Raw genomic sequence first — 24,820 nt, 5'->3', positions numbered from 1 at the left:
GCTAAGGGGACTGGCAGTAGTGATGCTGTGAGCAGGGACCCCAGCCAGGCCCAACACCACAAGCTGCTTTGATTTTCAAAGGCAAGCTTGAGGGACAGCAGATGCTCAAATGTGCAGGTGATGCCCAGCTCTGCCACCCAAACTCAGCCCGCCCTCAGCCTGCCAACAGCCAGGAAAAATTCCCACTGCCTCACAAGTCCTCCTGCAAACCCATACCACCAGTAAGTCTGAGCTGCAAACCCAGTTCCAGAACCCAGGGGAGCCAGTTCTTGGGCACAGCATTTAGAAAAACACAAAAAGAAGGAAGTTATTCTGGTGCGTTTCTTATCAGGGAGAAGACGATAACAGGTTTTGATGACTGCCCCATTCTGAATAAGCAACCAAACATCTCTTCTCCCACCTCTTCCTTCAGTAACAGCCCGAGTGCACAAGAAGGAAAAACAACCTCATTCTAAACAATGGACGCAACCGGTGTTTCAACTAAGCAAGTACTGGACTGTACCCATCACTTTGCCATACTGGGCAGTCCATTCTGACACCTATTTTAGAAGCTATGAACACTAGAAGGTATGAAACCTTTTCTTTCTCCTTTTTTTTTTTTTAATTCAAGGAAAAAAAAAAAAAAAAAAAAAAAAAAAAAAAAAAAAAAAAGAAACTAAGGCACTCAGAACAAAGGGCTGACACTTCTCAAGTTATAAACAACAATGAAATAAGAAACTCTTGAAAAACTTTTACCATGATTTAAAATATGTAACGGAACATATACACCTACATCCTATCAACTATATCCACTTCAGACTTCATAACACAAGAGAAAGAACAAGCACTGTCTCTTGGGATTAAACTTGTCATCCATTCGTCATAAAAGTTTTTTAAAAAACACAAAATTCAATGATAAAGTAATGCAGAAGAAATATTCTAATCCACTACGTGCCATTTTTCCAGAGGTATATTCTCCAGATGAACCCTCAGAGCTAAACAGCTCCTTTACAGTAGATTGTGCTGAAAATAGCCATAAATGAGGACAGGAAATGCATACTGCCCCTCTGACAGAGAACCATATAGATTCTTTCTGAACCTGTGTGGATGTTGTTTCAGGAAATAAAATGAAATCCCAGTACTTTTCTCATGCAAACTTGTATTGAATATTTCAAATTCAACATTATCTTTCAAACGGAAGCAAGAAAATTTAACCAAGACATTAATAAGATAAGGGACTGTAGAACAAGGAACCATTTTTGTTCTTTTTTCTGGGGGTATGCTTTCCAAAAGTATCTCTTCACTCATTCCAGTTCAACATAATCATGTGCAAACCAACTGGATCACAATTCATTGCCACTCAATCATTCTGCAGAGCATAATCTTAAAGCATTTTCAACTCTTATGCTCTCCTAATAAGCACAGAGATAACTGTCATAAATGATAATTTAGTGAACAGCCCAGCAACAAAATATATATTCCCTCTTTTTACCATGGGCTTTTTGGAGTTTTTGTTTCTTTTCAAGTATTTATCTTTTCGTTTGTGCAAAAGAAAAGTGATGACAATCAATGCGATTAAGGTCAAACGCCTTTAAGAAAAGAACAGAAAACAAATAAAGAACATCTTCTGTGTTTACTTACAACAATGTGTGCTGGAGATGGAGACCTAGCATCCTTGAGGGCTTGTCTACTCTGAAGGCTCCCTGCCTGAACATCAAGCAGTGGCCATTTCATCTGCAGATACTGGATGGAGGAAACAAAAATGGGAAAAGAAAAATGAGTTCAGAAAAGAAAGGCAAAACAAAAAACAAAAAGAAGGAAAGAAAAAATAGCAAATCTTAGGTAACATGGGCAAAAATATATAAACTAAAACGTATGCAAGGAACTGAAAGAAAAATTATATACGACTTTGCATGTTTGTGGAGAAAAAAAAAAACCAAACATCTAACAATTCCTTTGTCACAGTTCAGGAATAAGAAAACACACAGACTGCAGAGACAATATTACATTACTTTTATTAATCATAGCAAATCTGGAAAAGCCACCCACCAGAAGCAAAATATCACAACCACAGAGATGGTACAAGGAAGGGGAAGGTAGATTATCAGTCTCGGGAGACAGAAAATACCTATCAGTAGTCAAGAATACAATCTCAGTATTTAAAGGATCATCTGTTGGCCTTCTTTCAGTAAATGAAGCATGTCAACAACTCTAACTTCACCCTGAAGGCAGAGGTCTGCCCAAAAAGCAATGCTGAATTCACATCCGTGCTGTCTCTTAGCATCTATCTTTTCTCCTTTCCACTGGCTCTGGAAGTCACCATGGGTTGTTTTCTTCTTGTTCATCATCACCAGGAGACAACTCTTAAGGGACTTGAATAGTGAAACTTATTCAATTACGTGGCCAAACTCAATAATCTCTCCAGTTGATGATGTCCAAGACAGAATATAGCCTGGTGCATTCACTCTCAGTTGCTCTGGCCAGACACACACAGATAGCCAGAACATATTTAAGTCACAGATGCTGGTCTGAATATGAAGTTGATCTACAGTATAAGGGGGTGACGATTCAGAAAGGGAAAGAAAAATAGAAACACAAAACGAAACAAAAAAGATCCTCACATCATCAAATATCAACAGAAACTAAATCTAATTTCTGCCTCAGCTTTACTCTCCGCGTAGTGCTGCACTGCACCAATGGTTAATATGTGATCTCTAAAAGCCTTATATTGTGCCGGAAAAATTGCTTACTGCCACATACTTCAACCCCCTCCCAGAACTAAGAAAAGCAGCTGTGTGCATCGATCTAACCACTACAGAAGATCCTGTTTAGCACTGGACTCTGATTGACCTAACAGATCTATTCCTAGAAAATATCTAGAGAAATAGTTATGTTTACCCATCACTTTTTTTTCCCCATAAGTAATCTTGAAGTAGAACCACGCACAAGCAGCCCCTGCCACTCCAACTAACAACGGAAGCTGTATTTAAATCTCCATGAAGGAAGGAAGCAGATCTGGTTCCATGCTTTCAGCACATCACTATCACATTTGCTCATGTATGCAAAACATTTGCTAGCATGCAAGGCCAGTTTGCTGCAAGACCATAGGCACTGAGGTGACCAAAAGCAGGAGGATGCATTCCCATTTCCCATCGCTTGGCGGGTCTGAGATTTCTGAGCTACTGGAATGCAAATAAACAAAGCCATCCTCTGGATTTGTGCCCCATGCGAGTTCCTCAAGTTCCAAGAAGTCTTGCTTTTTATTAGTCTTCACATTTGGGATTTGTGCGGTGTGGACCAGAATGTTTCAGCAGTTCTTGAAAACAAGAAATAAAACCCAAACAAACCAGAACTAGTCTACCATAAGCAACATTCTTAACTCATACCACTTGATTGTAAGCCTCCAGATACTTGATCACTTGTATCAAATCCTTGCTCTTCCATGTAGGTAAACATGACATAAATTAAAAAGTTGAGATTATGTTTGTGATTTCAAAGAAATGCTTAAAGGCCTAAGATGACTGAAAGCTTCTTAACTTCAGGGTGGATTTGATACATTTCATACTTGTGAACAGCACTATTAAACAAGTCACTGATAGATTTTTTGGAGTCTCTCAGTTGTCTTACACATTCAGTGATCCCAACACCACCATGTAAAGAGGCAGGTGGACTTCCAGGAAGGAACAAAAACTCCACAGCAACTATCACAGAATCACCAAGGTTGGAAAAGACCTACAAGATCATCCAGTCCAACCATCTACCCATCACCAATAGTTCTCACTACACCACGTCCCTCAGCACAACATCCAAACCTTCCTTGAACACCTCCAAGGTCAAAGACTCCACCAGCTCCTAGGGCAGCCCATTCCACTGCCTGACCACTCTTTCAGAAAAGCAGTATTTCCTAATGTCCAGCCTAAATCTCCCCAGGTGCAGCTTGAAGCCATTCCCTTTAGTCCTATCACCAGTTACATGAGAGAAGCGGCCAACTCCCAGCTCACAACAACCTCCCTTCAGGTAATGGGTCACAATGTCTGGTGGCTTTCCCTGTCTCTTCAGCCAGGGAGCGAAGTCCAAAACACTGGTAAAAGGCACTGGGATGTCATTCAAGTGACTGCATTTATTTCTTCTTCTGAGGCAGATGTCCTCAAAGGATGTCTGCCTCCTGACACATGACTGTTTAGGAGAGTGAGAAGTTACTTCTAGCACAGATAAAGCCCTTACAAGAACCAGCCAGCTTACAGAACATGGCCAGTGAGCCACTGACCACCTAAATAAAGTAATCACATGTTTCCATGACAATTTGATGGTCACAAACAGCTCTGGAATGCCACAAACCCGATAACTCATGAAAGAGCTCAGGTCAGTGACTATCCTAAAAGACAGGCCAAGAAACACGTGGGCTTCTCTTAGTCTGCCCAAGGGCAGCACTGAAAGAAACATTGACAGGGCAGTAGGAGCTAGCTCACATTAGAGCCTATCTTGCCAGCAACTACTGTAGGGGTTATAAAGCCTTCAGGACTGCCAGCTCTGCTCTTTTTACTAGCACTAAGTTCCCATATGGAAAAACAGGGCAAGACAGCATGATCATTCCTGTTCTACCTCCATCTTGTATGAGCCAAGAGAGGCAGTTAAAAAAAAAAAGCTTCAGGAAGAGCTGCCCATTGCTTTGCTTTTCTGTGCTGTAAACTCTTACAGTTTAGAGTCTCAGTAAAGTCTGTTAACCGTCCCTGCCAAAGCCGGTTCAAAAATCTTCCAGCAATGGCTCAAACACAGCTGATGTCAATTCTCTGGGACTCACTGTTTGTGGGCACCCTTAGTGCCCAGCAGGAATAGCCCCAAACCACAAGACCCCATTATACACCAACACAATATCTTCCATTTCCATGAGTGAGGGTATGAGGATCAGAGAAGCAGCTTGCACAGTCCCACCGAGCAGCCAGGCCTTACTGCAGGTATGTGGCCTCTCCACCATGCAGACAATGCCATCAGCCTCAAGCGGACAGACCTACAGCTTCAGCAGCAGGATAGTCACAACATGGCCTGGCCTGCTGGCTCTGCAATGCCAGCCCCGTTGATAAAGTACAAAATAATAGCATTGTTTAAGGTGACGAGCCTAACTCAAGGTTCCTCATCCAAGAATTGTCATGCCTGTAACACAATATTGATGTGGTGGCTTATAATTCTTATTTTACATAAAAGCTTCATTGTGTGCCAAATTCAATCTCCACAGGCTACCTGAGCCACAGATTTTTACGAGTCTACATTTCAGCGCTGCGAGTCTACAATACACATAATTTTCAATTATGTTAGGGCAGAACAGGATCACTGCCTATATAACATTACTGGTTGGAGGAAATGAGACTCAGCCCTACTGCTGAGCGAGCTAACCGAATCCAGATGGTGGGCAAAGCACGGGCCCGGCCAAGCTGCACCACGGCTGCCCTCCACAACTCTCTCTTTCACGAGGAGGCGGATGCCAGCCCTGGCCCCTCTGTGCTGGATGGGATGGGGGGAGCCATGTCACGGTTCCCACGTGCAGCACAGGGAAGGGGAGGGAAGGGGAGGGAGGCATGATGGCTTTTGCAGGCTTACTACTGCTGCACTGCACTACAATATTCTTACTAAAGAGGAGAAGGAAAAAAAAAAATCAGGCACTATTACAGTAGAGAGGTAAATCCTTTCCTTCCTCAAGCAACTAAATAGCAGGAAATCCTATTCTCTCGGCCCTAAATGCAGATTTGAGCCAGACAGTTCCTCTGATTTGCAAGGAGTCCACAAAAATTCGAGGCTGACTTTCCCAGCCTCTGACACTGGGCTTGCATTCCTGCACCAGGGGGGAAGGGGAGGCGGGGGAAGTTCCCACTGCCCTGCTCTCCTGTAAGTGCCGGACATGCGCTTGCTCCTCTCCCATTCTGGGCTCAGCCTGGAAGTCATGAACTGCCTGCACAAACATCAGACTTTTCAACAAGTTAACTCTAACAAACCTATGCAAATTATTTCGGAGGAAAACAGTTGGAATAGGCTCCGTTGGCATGCTTTTCACATTTTTTAAAGTAATGTCATCTTGGCGTATTTTATTCCTGCTTAACAATATGATCTGATGGGGACCATTAGCATGTGTGCATTTAGAAAGAAAAAAAAAAGATTTTATGGCAAGTCTCAGAGAGCTTAAGCAAAATAATTGTTAAGCTCCAGGCCTCTGCACAAAAATTAAAACACGTATGGGGTGAGTGTACTTGAGAGAAACCAAAGCTTTTAAAAGGGCTGTTAAATTGTCAGCACAAGGGAAAAGGCAAATGATTTGAACAGCCCAGAATTTTTTTGTAGAAGGGGAAAAAAACCACCCCAATCCTTTGTCTTCTATGAGAAACACATCCTCACCTCCCACCTGCAACCAGAAGGTCCTGCAAAGCAGAGACACACCAGGAGCAGCTCTGCGCAGGTGACCCATCCTCCTTCCCTCACACCATCCCAAAAGAAAAAGAAAAAAACATTCAAAGAAGTGGGGGAACAAACATGTTTTCCAAGACAGAGTTGGTCAAAAGCAGTCAAAATCCACTTATACGACTGAAGGAGTCCACCGGAAACTCTTAACTCAAGGCCAGCATCCCCCAGCTCTGGGGCTCACAGCAGTGCAGCCGCAGTGAGAGGGATGGCACAGAGCTTGCAGGTGTTTCCTGCAGCAGTGTCCGACCTGGAGCTGCTCCCTTGTCACACTATTGTTTTCATTGCTGGACTGCCCTACAAGTGATGGCTCAGAGCAGATAAATACATAAAAACAATTAAAAACAAAACAGTTTTTAAACAAGAGGGAAAGCTGTACAACACTTTCCAGCTCAGGTTTCCTGCAGCTGGTGCTTATTAGCTCCCAGGAACTGAAACAAGCAGGAGCAGGGCTGCTGGAGGTGGGAACCACACGGTGCTACAGACCATCTCCTAAGCATCACAGCACACCTCTGCCTCCAGTCTGAGCCCTTAGTGAATCTCAACACACCACACCACACCAGGTCATATTCCTGACTGTTAGTCAATTCTTCATCAGCGCTGCAGGACTGCTTGGAAGTACCTGCCAAGACATCAACTTTGAAGCTCAGGAGTTTATCCAATACTTAGCAATTATTGCAGGGGGGCAGCTAGGCAAATTTTAGCTAAAGATCCACTGGCAATCCTGGAGACTAAAATGCTGAGAAGAAGGTTGAGATTTATGGGGAAGGCAATGGCAGCAAAGACAGAGCTTAACAAAAGCATTATTGCTCCCTGCAGATAAGAGAAGTAGTTGCAATAGGATGCTCATCTTGGTGCCTACAACAGAAGGTCTGCAGTCTACTGCATCACCACTGCAGTCAGAAGGGAACGTCTACAAGAATTTAAATGGGATTCAAAAGATGTCTCAGTTTTTTTATCCTTTAGTCCACCTCCATTCCTCATTCTTGTATTTACTTATCGCCTTGCTTGTGCAACATGAGAATAAAACAAACCACCAGAATAAACAAGCCACTAGGATTTGGGCTGCATCAAACAAGGGGTGTCCAGCAGGGAGAGGGAGGTGATTGTTCTCTACCCTTGTGAGGCCCCATCTAGAGTACTGTGTACAGGCCTTGGGCCCCCAGCACAAGAAGGGTGTGGAGCTGTTGGAGTGGGTTCAGAGCAGGGCCACAAAGATCATCAAAGGGCTGGAGAGCCTCTCCTATGAAGAAAGGTTGAGCGAGTTGGGTTTGTTCAGCCTGTAGATGAGAAGGCTCTGGGGAAACCTCATTGCAGCCTTGCAGTACTTGAGGGGAGCTTGTATGCAGCAGGGGGGACTGATGTTTTACACAGTCTAATAGCAATAGGATAAGGGAGAAGGGCTTTTAGTTTAAAGAGAAGAGATTTAGATTAGACTTTAGAAAGAAACTGTTTACTCAGAAGGTGGTGAGGCACTGGAACAGGCTAATTGGAGAAGCTGTGGATGCCCCACCCCTGGGATCTGTGCAAGGCCAGGTTGGATGGGGCTCTGGACCCTGATCTGGTGGTTGGCAACCCAGTCCATGGAATGGGTTAGAACTGGATGATCTGCATGGTCTCTTCCTACCTAACCTGTCCTATGATTCTATGAAAATGACTAACTGAAGGAGACTGCCACAGAAACTTTACAAGGGTGCCCTACTTCTTGCAGATCTGCAACGTCTGGGATTTTTTCATAAGAAAAATAATAGACGCCACCCACAATGTTCAACCTCTACAGAATATGTAATGTGCCACGATGAGGCACAGGGGAGCTGCTTAAAATAAGAGTAACAAGAGTAACAAAGCTTATTTCAATGAGTCCAATCCTTCCCACACAAAAGGTTCCTCTACTTCAACAAATGAAAGCGTGTGATTGCCAAACACGGAAATCCTTACCACATATCTCCACTTTATGTTTCTTTTCTTTTTGCTTTAACTAAAATCTACTTTCAGTGACCTTGTCTCCTTCCTTTCTAGTCATGCACAAGGAGTCCCTGAAAGGGGGGGGGGGCTTGAGTTTCCTATTTTAATATTTTTGTCTGTGCCCTTGTCGCATTGCTGAAGTGATGCATAGGGCATACAGAAGCAGAGTCCACTATAATCTGAAAGCCTCAGAAACGTATAGCAATTAACAAACCTCAGATAATTTCAAAGGAGAGACAGCGGAGAGCAGAAATACTGGGGGATGACAGAGACACACAAAAGCCACAGAGAAGACTGAGGTGATGAGCAAAAAGCATACCCACCCTGGGTAGAACAGGCACAAAGGAGGAGATGGGCACCCACATGAATGATGAACACAATGAAGAGTCAGAGGAGACTGCTCCAGAAGAGCACTAAATAGAGCAATTAGAAGGACCTCTGAAGAATCCTTAAAATTAACACTTAGGAAATTTCAAGCACATTCAGATAATTATTTGCTCATGATGAAATGGGAAAAGGGATTACTGTCATTGATTTCACTGAAATAGCAAAGTAAAACTGGTTTGTGACTCCAGTGAATGCAAGGTTGGTAGACTCCAGTGGAGCATTAGGATTTTGACACTGGGCATGAAGAAGCTAAGCATAAGCCACTGCTTATTAATTCTTTCCCACACACACACTTACAAGAGGAAGAGTGTTCATGTGACACAGAAGCACAGCACTACTTTCTGCAGTTCACATGGTATCTCAGCAAAACAACCAAAGGCAGTGTTTCTTGATCACGGGTGGAGCTTGGGAAAGCACCATTACTTTTTTTCCACATTTAATTTGAAAACCTCTGCAGCCCTGACTGCACAAATCAGCAGGATGGTTGAGTACTTTTCAGATGCCTACTAAACACTTGCTTCAAAAGACAGCCACAAATAAATGCATAATTTCAGTCAAGAAGCAGGAACATATTTTTTACCTATTTACTTTTAAGCCAGAAAACAAACAAGCAAGCAAGCCCCACAACTTCACTGTTTTTGTGGTTTTGGGTTTTTTTTTTCCAGATTTTCTCTGTGACTTGTTTCGTTCCACTCAAGCATTGAATTTCCATTACAGAATGAAAAGGAAAGTCATGAGATCTCAAAGTCCTTCTGTAGATACAGCTTGTTTAGAATCAGTAAAGCTAAATCAGAGTCTAATACTCTCTGAAAAATTTGATGCGCAGATCCACGTTTAATTTTTCCTCCTGGCAATGTCCCAGTAACTGAGAGAACAATTGGTAACCAGTGTTTGCATGAAGTCCAAGAATTTATTTTATGGTCTATAAAATATAATTCCTTTCCTCCCCATTAAATAAAGACAGTAAAAATATCTGACAGCATGTTAGAGAGAGATCATGGCACTGGACTACCTCCATTGTAACCAAAAGGCTGCTCCAGGGGAGCCTTGTCTCCCTTAAAACTTTCCAGCTCTGTTAAGATTATAACTCCATTTGTAAAGGAGGGGCTACCAATTTAAAGCTTTGCATCCATCTATGTTTCTACTGAAGAGAGAGAAATGAGAAGGGAAAAGTATCAACACCAAATAGCTTGGTGGTCAAGCAGCTTGGTTCTGCTGTAATACTGCAGAACACATCTATCCTGTCCTGTTTCCCTCTCCTATTCCACTGAATAGCACAGATTAGGTCATGTATGGAATGAAAATAGCTCTCCAAAACAGGCCTCCATCTTCCCACCTTTCCATCACTCACAGGCAGGAACAGGAGATACACATTTCCTAATTAGGCTTCTCTAACTGTCACCAGTCACCACAGTCATTTCTACAAGATCAGGATGCAAAATGGTGTATGTGAGCGTTAAATAAAAATGGACAGACAGATAAATGGCTATCGTTATACACTGTTCTCTCAGTACAGTGCTACCTACTGTCCTTATTCCTTACCATCATTAGAGACTGACGGTTATCCAGTCTGTTCTCCAAAGTGTTCCTTTTTGTCCCAAGTCAGTTGTGGCTTCTTATGGCACAAAGGGATGAGGGAGGATGAGAAAGAAGATAGATATTGGTGGCAGTGGCCATCGGTATACCAGCACCATGCTCTGCTGCCACAAAGCTCAGTACAAACAGAATGTCATCTCCTTTCTATAAGCAAACATTTAAGCACAGAAGCCTCAGAAGCAGTGGTTTCATTTGCAGAGTGCTCAGCACTGATGGCTATCAGAAGTCAGCAGATATGAACAAGGGCTAGACTGGAGGAAGGCACCCCATGCAACACCCCATGAGCCATGGTTCCTGAAAGGGGGGACATCTCAGATACCAGCAAAGGACTGTCTGTGTTGGGTTTTATTCAATCTTTGATCTAAGTTCTTATCTCAGGTTCTGCACAGTACCTGCAAACACCACAAGGCACTACACCAAGAAATGCGATGCTCTGGAGAGGTGGCATACAATGTTTGCCAGCTCCCACGGGATGCAGGAATAGAAGTACTACAGAACCAAGCTCATTGCTCATTACTGTAACATCACCCAATGGGGTTTTCACTGAAAGAGAAATATTTTCTCCCACTGTTGGGTAAGTGAAACTCATGACTTGAATCACTACCACAAAAATTCCTGTTGATGAAGCAATTCTGGGTGAACCGCCAGGAGCCACTCTCTAGTAAACCCAGCAAATTTCATACTGAATTTCCTGTCGCATCTCTTGTGGTTTCTATATGCTACTGGGTCTTCAACGCAACAAGGGGTTACTGCAGAATACATGGCTCCAAGGGTTTCAGGCTGTCGCGAAAACCGAGAACTTGCAAAATTCTCTTTCCCCGGGGTTGGTAACTTTTGTCTATTTTCTCTCTCTCTCTCTTTTTTTTTTTTTTCTTTGAATTAAATAGCAACCCCAACAAGTTAACACAAAAATGTAACCCATAGTCAACCTCAGGAAAAAGTCCCGAAGATAACAACTGAAACCAGCAACATTCTGACCTCTTCAGAGAAGCTGGGAAGGTTGCTGTTGGGTTTATTTTGTTTTTCAGAAGGCACTGACTGGAAAACTTTTCTCTGCATCATATCCTGGTGCACATTCTTTGACACAATCCTTTAGCTAAGATGTGTGGGGATGTCTTTGAAAGACGTAAAAAAAATTAAAAATAAAATAAATAAATAGGTCGAGAGTCCCCTGAGCTAATTGTGCTGGCTGAGAAACAAAAGCAGTGGGCTGGGGTGGGATTTGTGTCAGGCTGACCTCCTGCGAGTCCAGCTACTCCTCCGAAGGCAGCCGCCTTGTGCCTCCGCCAGCATCCTCCTGCCACTCAAGTATCGGTTTGCTGTAACAAATTACTCCTAACACAGGATTATGGCTCTCTCCAAATCCCTCCTGGAGAGCTGGGAAATACACATTCCCTCCCAGCACCCAGCACCAGTTGTTTCCCACATCAGTAACACTTCTCTGCTTGCTCCTTCAAGGGTAGTTGTTCTCAGGGCCAGCAAGAGCTGCTCGTGCTGTCCTCCTTTAAGCACAAGCTGCATGTCTCAGTAGTCCTGCAGATGAAGGCTTTGCTTCCCCCAGCTACCCACACAAACCCTAGCTACCACTACACCCTCCAAAGATCCAGCTGGAGAGTAGCCTATGCTTTCCCTCATTCACCTTGAATTCCTTTACCATAAAGGGCTGGAAGGTGTTAAAAATCCCCTTAGCCTTAGGAGAAACACCATCACCCTACAGTGTGACCTCTGCTTGACGTGGGACACACCACCACAGCAGTCACTCTCTTTACCTCCCTACAGTTCACCTGCCCACGGAAAAGACACCTGGCTTGGCTAGAGGCAAAGCTGGCTCCTGTTTAGGTAGGAAGAGTATATTTAGGCAGAAGACTAAATGAATCATTTGAGATCAAAGCAAAAACAAACAACTGAAGTATTCAGTAAAGCTGTGCTGTCACCTCTGCTTCCTGGGCAGCCACCCAGTGTATTTATTTTCTGGTTTCCTCCAGCACTACCAAAACAATGCAGTATGCATTTATGGTATTTAAATGAAGTATTTTTAAAATATTCTTAGTTGACTCATCAGCCACATAAACTCTTCCTCAAAACAAGCAAAACGTTTTGCTTTTTCTTTCTTAGGGAAGATATAAAAGATTTTAAAGATATATGGTGCAGAATGGAGATTATTTTTTTTTTCCAATTTAAAAAGACACTCAATGGAAATAAGTACAGTTCCTGCACAGCTCAAGTAGCTGTGTGGCATACTTTCAGAAAGGAATTTTGAATTTTCAAGGAGCTGTATGTTATGCATTCAACATAAGCAACTAGTTGAATTGGCATATTTTGGGGACAAGGATATGAAGTGCACTACTGTGAGTTCCGGAGATACGTTCTGTTTATTTAAAAGGAAAAACAAGTCAAAACAGTCATAGTGGTATATCCATTCCCTCAGCTAAAGGAACTAGAACCAAAGTCAAGATGCACAATGCACTGACACAAAATAAACATTTCAGTTTTAATGAATTGGGGGGAAAAAGAGGTGGGAAAATCTACCCTGCTAAATAGCAAATCAAATCATACACTGTCCTGCTTATCTAGATTAGAAAAAGAGAAAAATAATTAAAAAAAAAACCAACAGATTTTCTTCTGCATAAGTAAAAGCACAATGTATGTGAGCCTCCATCACTCCCTCAAAGGGAAAAAGAGAAACCTAATAAAAATAATTACATGATGTGGAAGCACTGAGCATGAGCAGATCTGCTCAAGGGAGAAGGGCATTGGCTGCTGTGCAGCAGCTCCCTGCCTGGAGGGACTTTGCCCCCATCCCAGATCCCAGTCTATGGATGGGCTTTGCTGGAGAGATGAGGGCAGCATGGCTGCAGCAATCCTGCACCAGCACCTCAGCCAAGGCAGCACAGACAGGCGGACCAACAGCCTCACACCACACACATTTATCATCCTGCAGTGCCACAAACCCCAAGTTAAAGCAAAGGAGTCAGAGTAGCCCCAAGTGTGTAAATCTGGAAGCAGCCTAAAAATGTTGCTCTTGTTGCTAAATATAGCACAGGCATTTAAGACTGGCTGGCCCTTAAGGCATCTTTTGTATTTATTTATTTAAAGGACTGTGGTTTGGGAACATCGAGTGTTTCTTAAGTCTGTTCATGTATATTATGTTCTCTCTCTCAAGATATGAATGTTAAAAAAAAATAAAAATTAAAGGAACTCAGCAGGTACTGGAAAAACAGTTTCCAGTTAAAAGAGACAGAAAGCACAAAAGTAAAATATTTGACTTCATAATGGGAATGGAATCTCCTCTTAGGATGGTCAGTCAGGTGTGTTCAGAGTAGAACACAGAATAGTTTCACCAGCAGTGCCCCAGTCAGCACACATCCTGCTGCAGCATGGGGCTCCTCCAGCACGAGCAGCTCACAGGGCAAGCTGGGGGGCATGTGGGCTCAGTGGAGCCCTGGGCAGCACAGCATCCCCTCCTCCAGCAAAAAAAAACCAAAAGGACCAAAGGGAAATGCACAGCAGGTTGCCTCCTGAAGCCAGCACAAGGCAGTGTTTGCTGGCACTGCAGGGAACTGCACACCAGCCTCACTCTGCAGGAGGGGAAAAGCTTGGGGTGCAGCGAGCCCACGCAAGAGAAGCAGGCAGGGATGCCCAGGAAGGACCCCAGCAAGATAACAACCAGCCCCTGCCTTGGCCTACCCAGGAACCATCTGGCAGGAACATGCTCACCCTGAGGATGCTCTCCAAAAGGAGACAGCACGTTGCTGGCAGTGCTGGTCCTGCCCAGGTCCAGCTGCATGGCCTAGACTCACAAGAATCAAATGAATATTTTAGGAATATGTTCATTTTCAGTCTTAGCAGTAGTTGATAAAAATTGGAGCTAGTTGAGGTTTATTACAGCTGTCTTAAGAAAAAAACCTTTTTTTTTTTTTTTTTTTTAAAGCAGCACAGGGGGGTAGAAGGGGCTGCAATCGACAGCTCCACTAGCCAGAGGCACTTTGCGAGGAGGAAAGTAGAACTCAAGATGTGGGCAGGCCTCAGGTTTCAGAGCCTCAGGGCACATCCAAGAGACACCAGCGTATTTACTGAACAGCCAGCCAAGCAAAGGCACCAATCTTACAACATTTTATAATTTTATTGCAGACACTTATATTCCATGAGTTCTAAAGCTTCAGAAGATTGGGGAAGGTGGGGGGAAGGGAGGGACCATAACGACCCATGCTGGTCATTTGGTGGGGATTTTGAGAGGTGTTTTTTGGTTTTGAAAATGAGGTGGGATGACTGTATGCAAGGGTAATTATATACGAAGCCATAAGGATCAATGAGCTCCCTTTCATAGCAATAGCTTATTTATTTATTTTAAAATCGCAACACAGCAATTCTGTTCCATTTCCAAGTCAAATTTGTCCTAGGTGAATTACAGACAGGGGGATAAAAAAAATAAAAATCAGGTTCCTAAACAGATTTTTGAGCTTATTAATAGACTGAAGAGTGTCTGCCCAGGACAATACATCGCAGGCAGTGCTTTTGCATGCTGAATAGCTAACCCACTAACCTCAGGAGGGACTTTTCATCTCAACAGACCTGCACACAAAAGGTCATTACAGTGCACCCTGCTTCCACTAAGGAGCTTACCTCTCACATGTAATATCAGGCTTATTAAGCAACATGCAATGATACAATAGCTACTAATCTACTGAAAATTATTATTCTCTTCCTCCTGTCGCCCCATAAGCAACATGGGATTTGCAACATATTGTGATCAGGATGTTACCTGAAGGGCAAAGTGAACCCAGAGTGCCCTGCCCTCCCCACAGCCGGCCCCTCCAGGGGAGGGCTTGCCGGTGGCAGCAATCAGAGTCAGCACAGAAAGACTCCTGGTTTAATCACAGTAATGAGATGCTTTCTTGTTTTTGTTTTTGTTTTTTTTTTTTTAAAAAAAAAAAAAAAGAAAGAAAAAAAAAGCATTATTTATCAAATGAGAAGGAACAGGAGGGAAGAGAAACAGCTGAAAAACCTCACTCAGTGTGCTCATCTGCTCATCCAGCACTTCACCCATCAGTTCAGGATAAGAACAGCAGCTCCCGCATGACCCAACGCGGGCTTGTCACTGTGGCACTGGATGTTTTGCCATCACTTCTGAATGATAATTGGCTCAAAAATTAATACGCCTCACCGTCTGTGCAGAAAGAGCCCTGTGGTGTCCCCCAGCGGGGTCATCACATGCCGAGCACTGCACATTTCCTCGAGAGGGCACAAATGTCCTGAACTCCCACACACACCACAGCGTTTTGTTTTTGCTTTGCTTTGCAGTGCAAAGAAACCCAGTCAGGATTCTTCCAAGAAGCCAGAAAGCCTTGGGTGCCTTTACTGCTTTGTGAATCCTGTCCATTGCACTGCTGAGTGATTTAAGACCCATGATGAAGCTCTGCTCAAAAGGTCAAAAACCGGCAAAAATGCAGTGCCTAAGACTTCCTTCTTCTCTATGTAAATTTTCAGAAGTCAGAGTCCTATCAGACAAAATGCTTTCACTCTCCAAGCAGTTTTAAATCTCCTCTCTCTCGTAGTTTATTAAGGCCATTAACTTTTCTCCTAATCTGAGTCTCTTGCTCCTTTGTTCTAGGATTAAGAAGAAAATGCCTCTGTCTGGGGAATAATGGTATCCTTGGCGCATCTCTCACACAAATGTGTCTGAAAACAACCTGAGTCCTTCGGTTTTATTTTGCTATGGATTTTAACACTCACATCAGTCACTCCACGTAGGCATGCACCAAAACACACTGCAGACACAACCTATATCCATCCTATCATACATAATAATGCTTTAGCCTTGTAAATGCAACAAATCAGACCTATTCAGTCACAAGTGCCAAGCACCCACCAGAGTCTGCTGGAGCCCACTCAAAAACTCCAGTTCCGACACCATTACCAACACTGCCAAATTACCAAGCACTTCAGAGTATCCCACGCCACCGACCCAGCACCCAAAACCCAGCAGAAAACAACCAGGATGTGTACCATTGTGCAACATCATATGAAATCCCCTACCTTATTGGCAGTGCATTAAAATAAGTAAATCAAAGCACCACACGCACTTATACATACATATATATATATATATATATATATATATATAGAACAGAGGCCACCAAAATAGCAGAAGATGGCGATGGAAAAAACAAAGACTCAGCCATCCACCCACCCACTTGGATCACGAGATTTCAAAGAGAAGCATGAAGGTAATTAAATCTATATATAGCATATGTGTATACATATATAAAATATATATTTGTTGCCTATATGATCTAGCATACATACATAAAATATATATTATTTCTATATATTATCTGGCATGGGGAAATCCATATTATCCACTGTGTGCTTAGACAGGGAGTGATAAGTGATTATTATTATTAGCAACACAAGGGGAAAGGCAGCTGCTTGCCAACAGTCGTTAGCTTAATCATTTTGAGAAGGAAGAAGAAAACAGAAATGACAAAGTACATGTGAACGGCGGGACTGGGCTGCAAGGGCACCAGCACAGCCATGGCTGCAGCCAGGAACACGATGTGATGCAGCACGGAACACCTCACCCTCAGAGCAGCCACCCTGCTCTCCGATGGTCTCCACTGGGAGAATTTAAAAGAAAAAAATAAAGAAATAAGCAGGAACAAAATTGAAAGGAGAATCCTGCCCTTTGCTAGGGCCCAGATTAATTGCGGATGCAAACGAAGCCCTGCTGCAGCGTGAGGACCATTGGCAGGGAGCTGCGTGCTCGCCGATGTTTACTCCGGCTCCAGCAATGCAGCACAACCTTCAGTCAAGCTATTAACTTGAACGTTGAACTTCACAGCGCTGGCTGTCTTTCTCAGCCATTCTTTTGATGTTACCTCCAAAGCAAAAGATCAAAGACTTTGAGTGTGGTGAGGGGAAGTCCCAGGCTCTTAGCCTACCAGCCTGTGATATATGTTAAAATCCCGGCCAAAAGAGTGAGCAAAGGGAAAAAGAAAGGAAAAGCCAGCAAGGGAAGCATCCTAGCTGCACAGAAACACAAGAAAACGACACCAGCACCGCATCACTCTGGGTTCAAAACCCCAAAACTTGGGCATTTCCCCTCACAGTTCTTTCTTTTTTGGCAGCATTGGGTCACTGTGTAATATTTGCACGCCTCCATTGCCTCCCTCGCCACAAGGCAGCACCTTGTAGGCTGCCTGGAGACTGCGGACATATGCCAGCAGCTTAGCACTAATGAGGAAAGCATCCCCGGGCAGAGAGAAGCTCAAGCCCGCAGGACAGGGGGAGATGATACCGGAGCAGGGCTCCCTCTGGGAGACATTGAATTGCCCTGTCTGCCTGGCCATCCTGCATGAGTCACAGAAAAACAAACCCTCCCTGCTTGTAAAACACAAATAATATCGCCTGCTCTTCCTGGTGGGGCCCAGCAGGGTAAAGACTGGGCTGGTGTCCACAGGGCCCAAGTCTACCCACTGGCCTTGCTCCTCCATACTGCACCTGGACTGGGGAGCCCACAGCCACATTGTACCAGCAGCCGTGGGGAGGTAAAACCCTGAGTGAGGAGCTACTCTTCTCCCTAAGCATGCTTTCTTTCAGTTTTTAATTTTAGCCATGTTTCAGGAAGGGGGATTCTTTTTTTAAATTCTTGCTCTTTTTTCCCCCCTCAGATGCTGCCCTACCATTGTCCCCTTCCTGAGCCTTTTTCTGGGTTTATTTATATTCCCATAATACACAACAGTGCTCCAGATTTAGACGGTGACACTTGGTTGACACGGTCAAAAGTGGATCCAGCGCAGCATGTCTGCCAAACCATGTCCCTCATCCATCAGCTGAAGTCCTTTTACTGCAGGGTCACGAAAGAATTGCGGACTGTTTTTCATTCCTCTCTACCAATGTCCCTCCTAACTCCAGAAACCAAAACTCTCTTACGCTTGTCAACTCCTCCTCTTTCCCACCCCTGTGAATTCGGCTCTTGGCATTCACCAGCACAGAAAGCTTTGGGATTCAAAACAGAAATTCTTCAAAACAGAATTCATGGCATTAAGCAGTAAGTAGGATATTCTGATTTTATTGTACTTTACTTACTCCTACTTAGCTCTAATCCTCTCTCCCCAGGCAGACTCGCTCTTACTCTCAGCGAAGTCAATAGGAATTTGACTATTGACTTCAATGGAAGTGGGATCAGATCCCCACATCTGTTGCACAGGGCAAGCAATATACAGAGGAATAATGAGGGGAGAGGATAGAAATAATAATAATAATAATAATAATAAAGGAATAATAGCTCTGAATTGTGAAATAACAGTTTGGATTAGGATTCCAAACAGCAGGTGTGCAGGGGATTCTCTGAATGTGCAAACCTCAGGTAATGCCACAAGCAGTGCTAATTGCAAGGTGAATTCCTTCTTTCTTAAAAAGAGACAATTCAAACAATTAGAGCAAAAAGAATAACAATAATAATAGAAAACAAATAACCCTCCAGATGTGGTTTGCAACACAGAAGGACCAGCCAGCTATTCAGCAAAGCTCCTCCTTGGTGAGGACCTTCCTCCTGTTCCTTCAGCCTGCTTCTCCCAGAGGTTTAGGCAAGGGCAGTCAGCATGGGCAGACATGCGAGGAGGAGGAGGGGGGACCCTGGGTGCAGAAGACAGAGCTGACAAAGGAGTGTGAGAAGTCAAGTGCTCATTGCTGCTCCACAGCACGAGAAGGATCCAAGATAAACAAGACCTAGATCTGGAACGTGATCCTGCCCTGTGTCACAGCCCTGCGATAATGCACCAGGAGTCAGGATTTCTTGGCATCAAACATGCTATCAGCTATAAACAAGGCAGTTTGCTAGAGCCACAAGGGACATAAAGGGAGATGGTGAGGGGAGGAGGGAAAAGTGGGATTATCTGTGTATCAGCCTAAGTGCTGTAGAAAAGGAGTATGCAAAGAAGCAGCTGCCGAAACTGGGCTGTGGAGAAAGAAAATGAGACATAGAAACAAGTTTTATATGCTCAAGAGCTAGGCACCTTCACAAAACAGATTCTCCTTGGATATACAGAGATCAGTAATGATGGCTTACAAAGGGACATCACCAAGACTCAAATTCTGCACCTATATATCCCTAATACCAGCAAGAATTCTGAAGTCCTCTTAAAAAAAAAAAAAATAATAAAATAAAAAAAAAAATTATAGAGCAATAAGCAAATAGCAATCTAGCTGGCCCTTCAGAATTCCTCAAGTTTGTTTGCTCTTTGCACACTCTGCAGCTACTTTCCCTTTCTATTTATACTCCATTTCAAGTTGTGGCTCTCAGACGCTACGTGCAGTGTGGCCAACGTGCCAGAAAAATCACATCACTTGGAAAAAGCCAGAGACCAGCAAAACTGGGAGAAATAGGAGGCAGAAGTCATTTAAAAACAAAACAAACAAACCTAAACAGCAACAAAAATACACCATAATAAATGTACACTCAGGAGCTAGCACTGTGCCTTTAGTCTCTGATTGACCTGCTCCAAGACAGTAGTAGACCTGTGCCTGAGCAATGCTGGCAGTCCCTAGCAGTTATTGACTGCACACTTGGCAGGAGAAGTTGTAAAGCTGCACAGCAAGCAGCTTTCAAACCCATTAGATCTGCAAACAGAAATCAATGCAATTTTCTTCCAGCTGCCAAATCAAGTTGGGTAGTTCCTGACCCATCTTCTCCATCCCCTAGCCTGCCTCTTCCAAAATGACCAAAACACCAAGTATTAGCACTGAAGGTTTTCACTCAAGCCAGAAGAGATCTGATGGGAACGGGAGGAGGTGTCACATACCACTTGCTCTAAACCACTGTAAGAAGTCACCTCCTGCAACACACAAATTCTCACAGAATCAAATCCCTTATAATCCCATTTAGCAGAAACAAGGTAGAGCAGTGTGCTGGTGCTTAAGATATTTTAGTCTTTAAGAAAGTACATTTTGTTTAAAAAACACACAAAAACAGTCTCTTGAAAAGAAACTGAAATGGAATAAATTTGAACCCCAATTCAAACTTCTCTGTAAAGCCATTTTTGTTTGCTTGGCTGTTTTAAGGAAGCCACAGAGAGTAAACCTTAAATATTTTCAATCTTCCCAGATGTTATTATTTTTATAGCAGCTTGTATACATGCTAATCTAGTCTAAATACACAAATAAATGTGCTGATCTAGTACTAAAACAACAACTGAGTAAGATTTAGAAGCCTTTTCTACACAAGAAATACAAACAAACTAAATAGCATGTATTCTGCTTCCCAAATTAAGAGCTGTTAATTGTGTTTACAACTTCTTTCCCAATGGGAAATGCTATCTGCGGTCCACCAGTCCACCCTTCCCTCTCCCCTGCAGCAAATGACCTACCAACTAAGTACCAGCTTTATGCTCAAGTTGGTCAACTGGGTTTTTGCTTAACCCACAGGCATTTTTCCTATTTCAAAGTTTCTATTAACTCCCTACTGATGTACCCTAAAAGAAGTTTTAAGGGCTTGGAAGCACATAAATAAAATAGACTTTGCTGGACCAGTGCAGCCAAATGAAAGCCTTTCACCTGCAGTGGTAGTGATAAAAATTTTAGATGCAGCACATACATGGCCCCTCCATAGATTTGAGATAGCTGCGATTTCCAGCCATTCAGCAATCTCGTGGCCGCTGAGCTGCTTTGGCTGCACTGAGACAAGCATCAGGACAGGACCTGGGGTTCGAGCTGGTTGTTTGGGGAGTTGGTTTGCTGTTTTTTTTTTTTTTTCTTTCGGCTGCAGCAAAGCCCTCTTTAGCTGGGAGGCTGAAAGAAGCTGCTAGGCTGTATAGTGATGATAAGAAACCTGGAAGAGGAGAGGGAGATGGCAAGGAAGAAAATGTGGGAGGAGGGAGTGTGACTTGATGTGAAACCCTGAAGCAGAAAAATAAAGGTTTGCTTCAAAGCTAACACTGTGTACTAAACCTCCCGCCCCTGTTTGCTCTGCAAGGTGCACACACAACTTCAGACATGCAGTGCCCGCAAGGTGCAAGCTCTCCAAAGAGTGACCAGATAGTTTGCTGCTCTACTGACAAAGTTCACGCCACTAAAAAATGGATGAGCACAAAACTGACCCATCTTCCATGGTGTCATATTAGCAAATTCAGTCAGAGCTGGTTCTTCACCCCTTCCCAGCACCCTACTACTAACTAGAAGTTAACAGAATCAGACAAAAAAAAATCCTAAGCAGTAGTGTTTGGTTTTTTTTTTTTCTGTTCCAAAGTGTTTTCCATACCTGAATTAATCTTGCATTGTAAGGAAGTATCTGGAAACATACTCAGTTTAAAATCTTACTACAGAGGTTCAGACCATAGCTCTATTGGAACAGAAAGCAATTAACTCCATCAAGTTCATCTGGCATTGCAATAGTCAATTCTGTTCTCTAAGGTGGCCTTCTGCTGCAGCCACCTCATCAAATGCTGAGCTGAGTCCTCTCTGGCCTGCAGATTGAATCACAATAAATTAAGCAGTGCCCAATTGCGTGAACAAGCTGAACACAAGTGTTCATTCAAAGTATGCTCATGTTAATACACAATATTAGTATCTTCAAGACCCTTATTAATAGAGCACTGCACGCTAGCCAAGCCCTTAAACCACTGCTCTTTGCTTCACCATGGGTCCCAGTCAGTAAACTTTATTTAGAATTACTGATCAAGAATAAAGAATCTTGTATCTTATAAGTACTGGGACTGTCTTTCAGGCTCTCTCACTGCATGTTGAACAGCCTTTGTGTCTTAGAGTCCCACCGCTTCTAATCCCCCCACCCTGTGCAAACCAGGTACAGGTTTGAGCCTGGGCAGGATGAGCGGCCCTGCAATGGCTATGATACCAACCAGCAGTTTACCAGGCAATGCTCACCATAACCATGAGAAGTACAAAGAAAAAAGCTGGTAAAGACATTATGCATCTTCCTCATACAAGAAAATATTTTCCTTTCTGAGAGAGATGCCAACATACTGAGAAACATATAGATGTCATTATGTGAAAAGGAATAGATGCTGATCTCAAAAAGCCCATCAGATATTTTCTGTATCCAATTTAATGTCTGTGAGTCAACTTCCAAGTGATTTTTTTCATGTATTTCACAAGCAAAAATCCCAGCGAAAGCAGGCATTATGATGAGCTGAGAAAAAAATCATAATAAACCGAACACCACTCTATAACCTCAGCCACTTACAACCAGCCCTGCTAATGTTCACTAAATATTCTCAGCAAACTTGCTCTATAACTCCTTGTGCTGAGGTAGAGCCTTTTCCCTACAATTCTGAGACAGATATTCAGAGCCCCTGAGCAACACAGCATAGAACTTTATTTTATTTCTCCCACCATGGTGCACAACATGACCTAACATACATGGCATTAATGCTGTTTGGTTTTACAAAGCATGCATACATTTGCAGAAGACAAACTAGAAAACTTAAGACTATTTCCAGGGGCTAAATCAATTGGCAGCAGACACTTCAGAAAGCAACAGACAGTTAGTTATTTTGAAACAAAACTGAAAAAGAAAAACCTTTCCTTGCACTGTGACTGCCTCATCACTTTTTAAGTCCATTTCCCCAAGTCACATGGTTGCCCACAGCTGCTGTCAACTGGTTTCATTTCAATTCTGATATGATACTCCAATTTTAATTCCTCCTCTCCTACAGTGGTCCAAAAATCACCAGCAAAGGTAGTGCCAATGATAAAAATACCTCTAAGTAATTCCAGCCTATTTTGCTACAGATGACTGTATTTTGACTGGGATCTCACGTTTATTTAACACCTTTCAGACAGATGGTGCATGCCAGGGTAATTTACAAATAGTGGTTACGGATTCAAATATACATGACCAGGAACCATTGCATACAGCTTGATACATACACAGCAACTAAATACACATGCAGCAAGCATACCAAGATTACTAGTCTTGAAAACAGCCTCTGTTAGAGTTCTGATAGCCAAAGACAGGCACGTATCAATAAATGGATTTCATTTGTGGTTGTTTAGAAGAAGGTTTAAAGACACGATCCAGATATAAGGTTCCCCCCAGAATAGGCAGCACATTCAGGAATGAAGCTTGTTACAGTGGTGCCAAGCTACACAGCTTGGTATGAAGTGATCTGTCTATTAGGAAGGACACAAATTCAGTTTATTGTTGGTACTGAGGTTAAGAATAAAGAAATCAATTCATTCAATGTTTATTCGGGTGGTCAGTATCATATAATGTCATCTAATTGGATTCAAGTCTCTTCTTCCCAGTACAAAAATCACAAGCATGTAAGTGATGTGGTGACTAATCTAAAGGAAGCCCTTCTCACGTGCAATTCTTCCCTGGTATGCTGAAACCCAAGCCCTGCAAATTTATCCAAAGATAAAAATGCAGGCTGAATTTGTTGAAGGAATGACTCTGTCGTGCCCCTGACTCAAACACAAGTTCCTGCAAGGTCTCATTCTCCAGCCATACATAGATACCATCTTGCACCCCATGCAGCAACTTGCCTTCTGTATTATTCTCTAAGCAAAGATCAGTTTAAGACCATTCCCAGGAGCACCATGTGTTCAGCACCATTTTGCATATGGGTGGAAGCAGGGAGAGGCAGATTAGGTGATATTCTCTAAAAATGAAAACAGGAAGCTTGTGGCAGAAGTGAACTTGGATCCCACATGTGCAACCCCAGGCCACCTCCAGTCCCAAGGTCTTGGGTCCAAGGAGGAATGCTACCAACACAGCCCCATTGCCCCACATGGATTGGGGCATGAATAAAGGTCCTGACAGTAGACAGCAGCCAGCAACCTCAGGACAGGCAACAACAAAGCTGTGGGGCCCTAAGTTGACATCCTGCTGTGGCCACACTGGGTCATCCCCGCTATAAGCTTGACCTCCCCACTGCTTGCTATTCTGGGATGCAGTTTTGCTTCTGAGGCACGGAGAAAAATAACATCAAGTACAGTAGCCCTATTCTGTGCTGCTTCCTCTCTCAGGTCACAAATATAAAATGTCAGGTCACAAAAACGCTAATATTAGACGATAACAGGGCCTTTTTTAAACTTCCAAGTTAAACTAAGTTTGTTCAGACAGGCAGGTCCATTCTCCTAAGTTGTCCCACATCTTACTCTTTCTAAGCTACTGAAACAGCCCACACCAGCATAGCTGCCCCCAGGGTGAAGTGGGATGCAAGAGGAGGAGCAAGAACCACATCCCTCCAGGCAGTGCTTCTTTATCCTATTCAGACCCACATTCCCACCACACAACTGTGCTTCCTCCCCATGTTCTGAGGTGCTGAGTTGGAACCTTGGATAAGACCTCATCCAGGGGCAAGAAGCAGCAGGGGCCCAGCTGTATCCAGAGTGTTTTTCAGGACAGCACAAAGAGTGAGGAATTAAATCCACCACAAACAAGGCCAAGACATAAGCTAGTGCTCCTACAAAGCATTTAAGGGAA

General features: G+C 43.3%; 1 protein-coding gene across 19 annotated transcripts in view; it reads right to left on the bottom strand.

Annotated features, from left to right (window-relative positions):
- TCF7L2 (transcription factor 7 like 2) overlaps nt 1-24,820 on the bottom strand; it is a 172,390-nt gene that overhangs the window by 109,032 nt on the left and 38,538 nt on the right. For 15 of the 19 annotated variants that reach the window (XM_072339897.1, XM_072339903.1, XM_072339906.1 and 12 more), the window contains exon 4: nt 1,621-1,722. The exons of the other annotated variants lie outside the window; for them this stretch is intronic. In XM_072339897.1, coding sequence (XP_072195998.1) covers nt 1,621-1,722 — 102 coding nt within the window. The remainder of the gene's footprint in view (nt 1-1,620; nt 1,723-24,820) is intronic. 19 annotated transcript variants of the gene reach the window in all.

The sequence above is a fragment of the Excalfactoria chinensis genome, chromosome 6 (genome assembly GCF_039878825.1).
Source record: "Excalfactoria chinensis isolate bCotChi1 chromosome 6, bCotChi1.hap2, whole genome shotgun sequence".
NCBI lineage: Eukaryota > Metazoa > Chordata > Aves > Galliformes > Phasianidae > Excalfactoria > Excalfactoria chinensis.
Note: the sequence above shows the minus strand (reverse complement) of the source record. Positions and strands in the feature narration are given on the sequence as shown.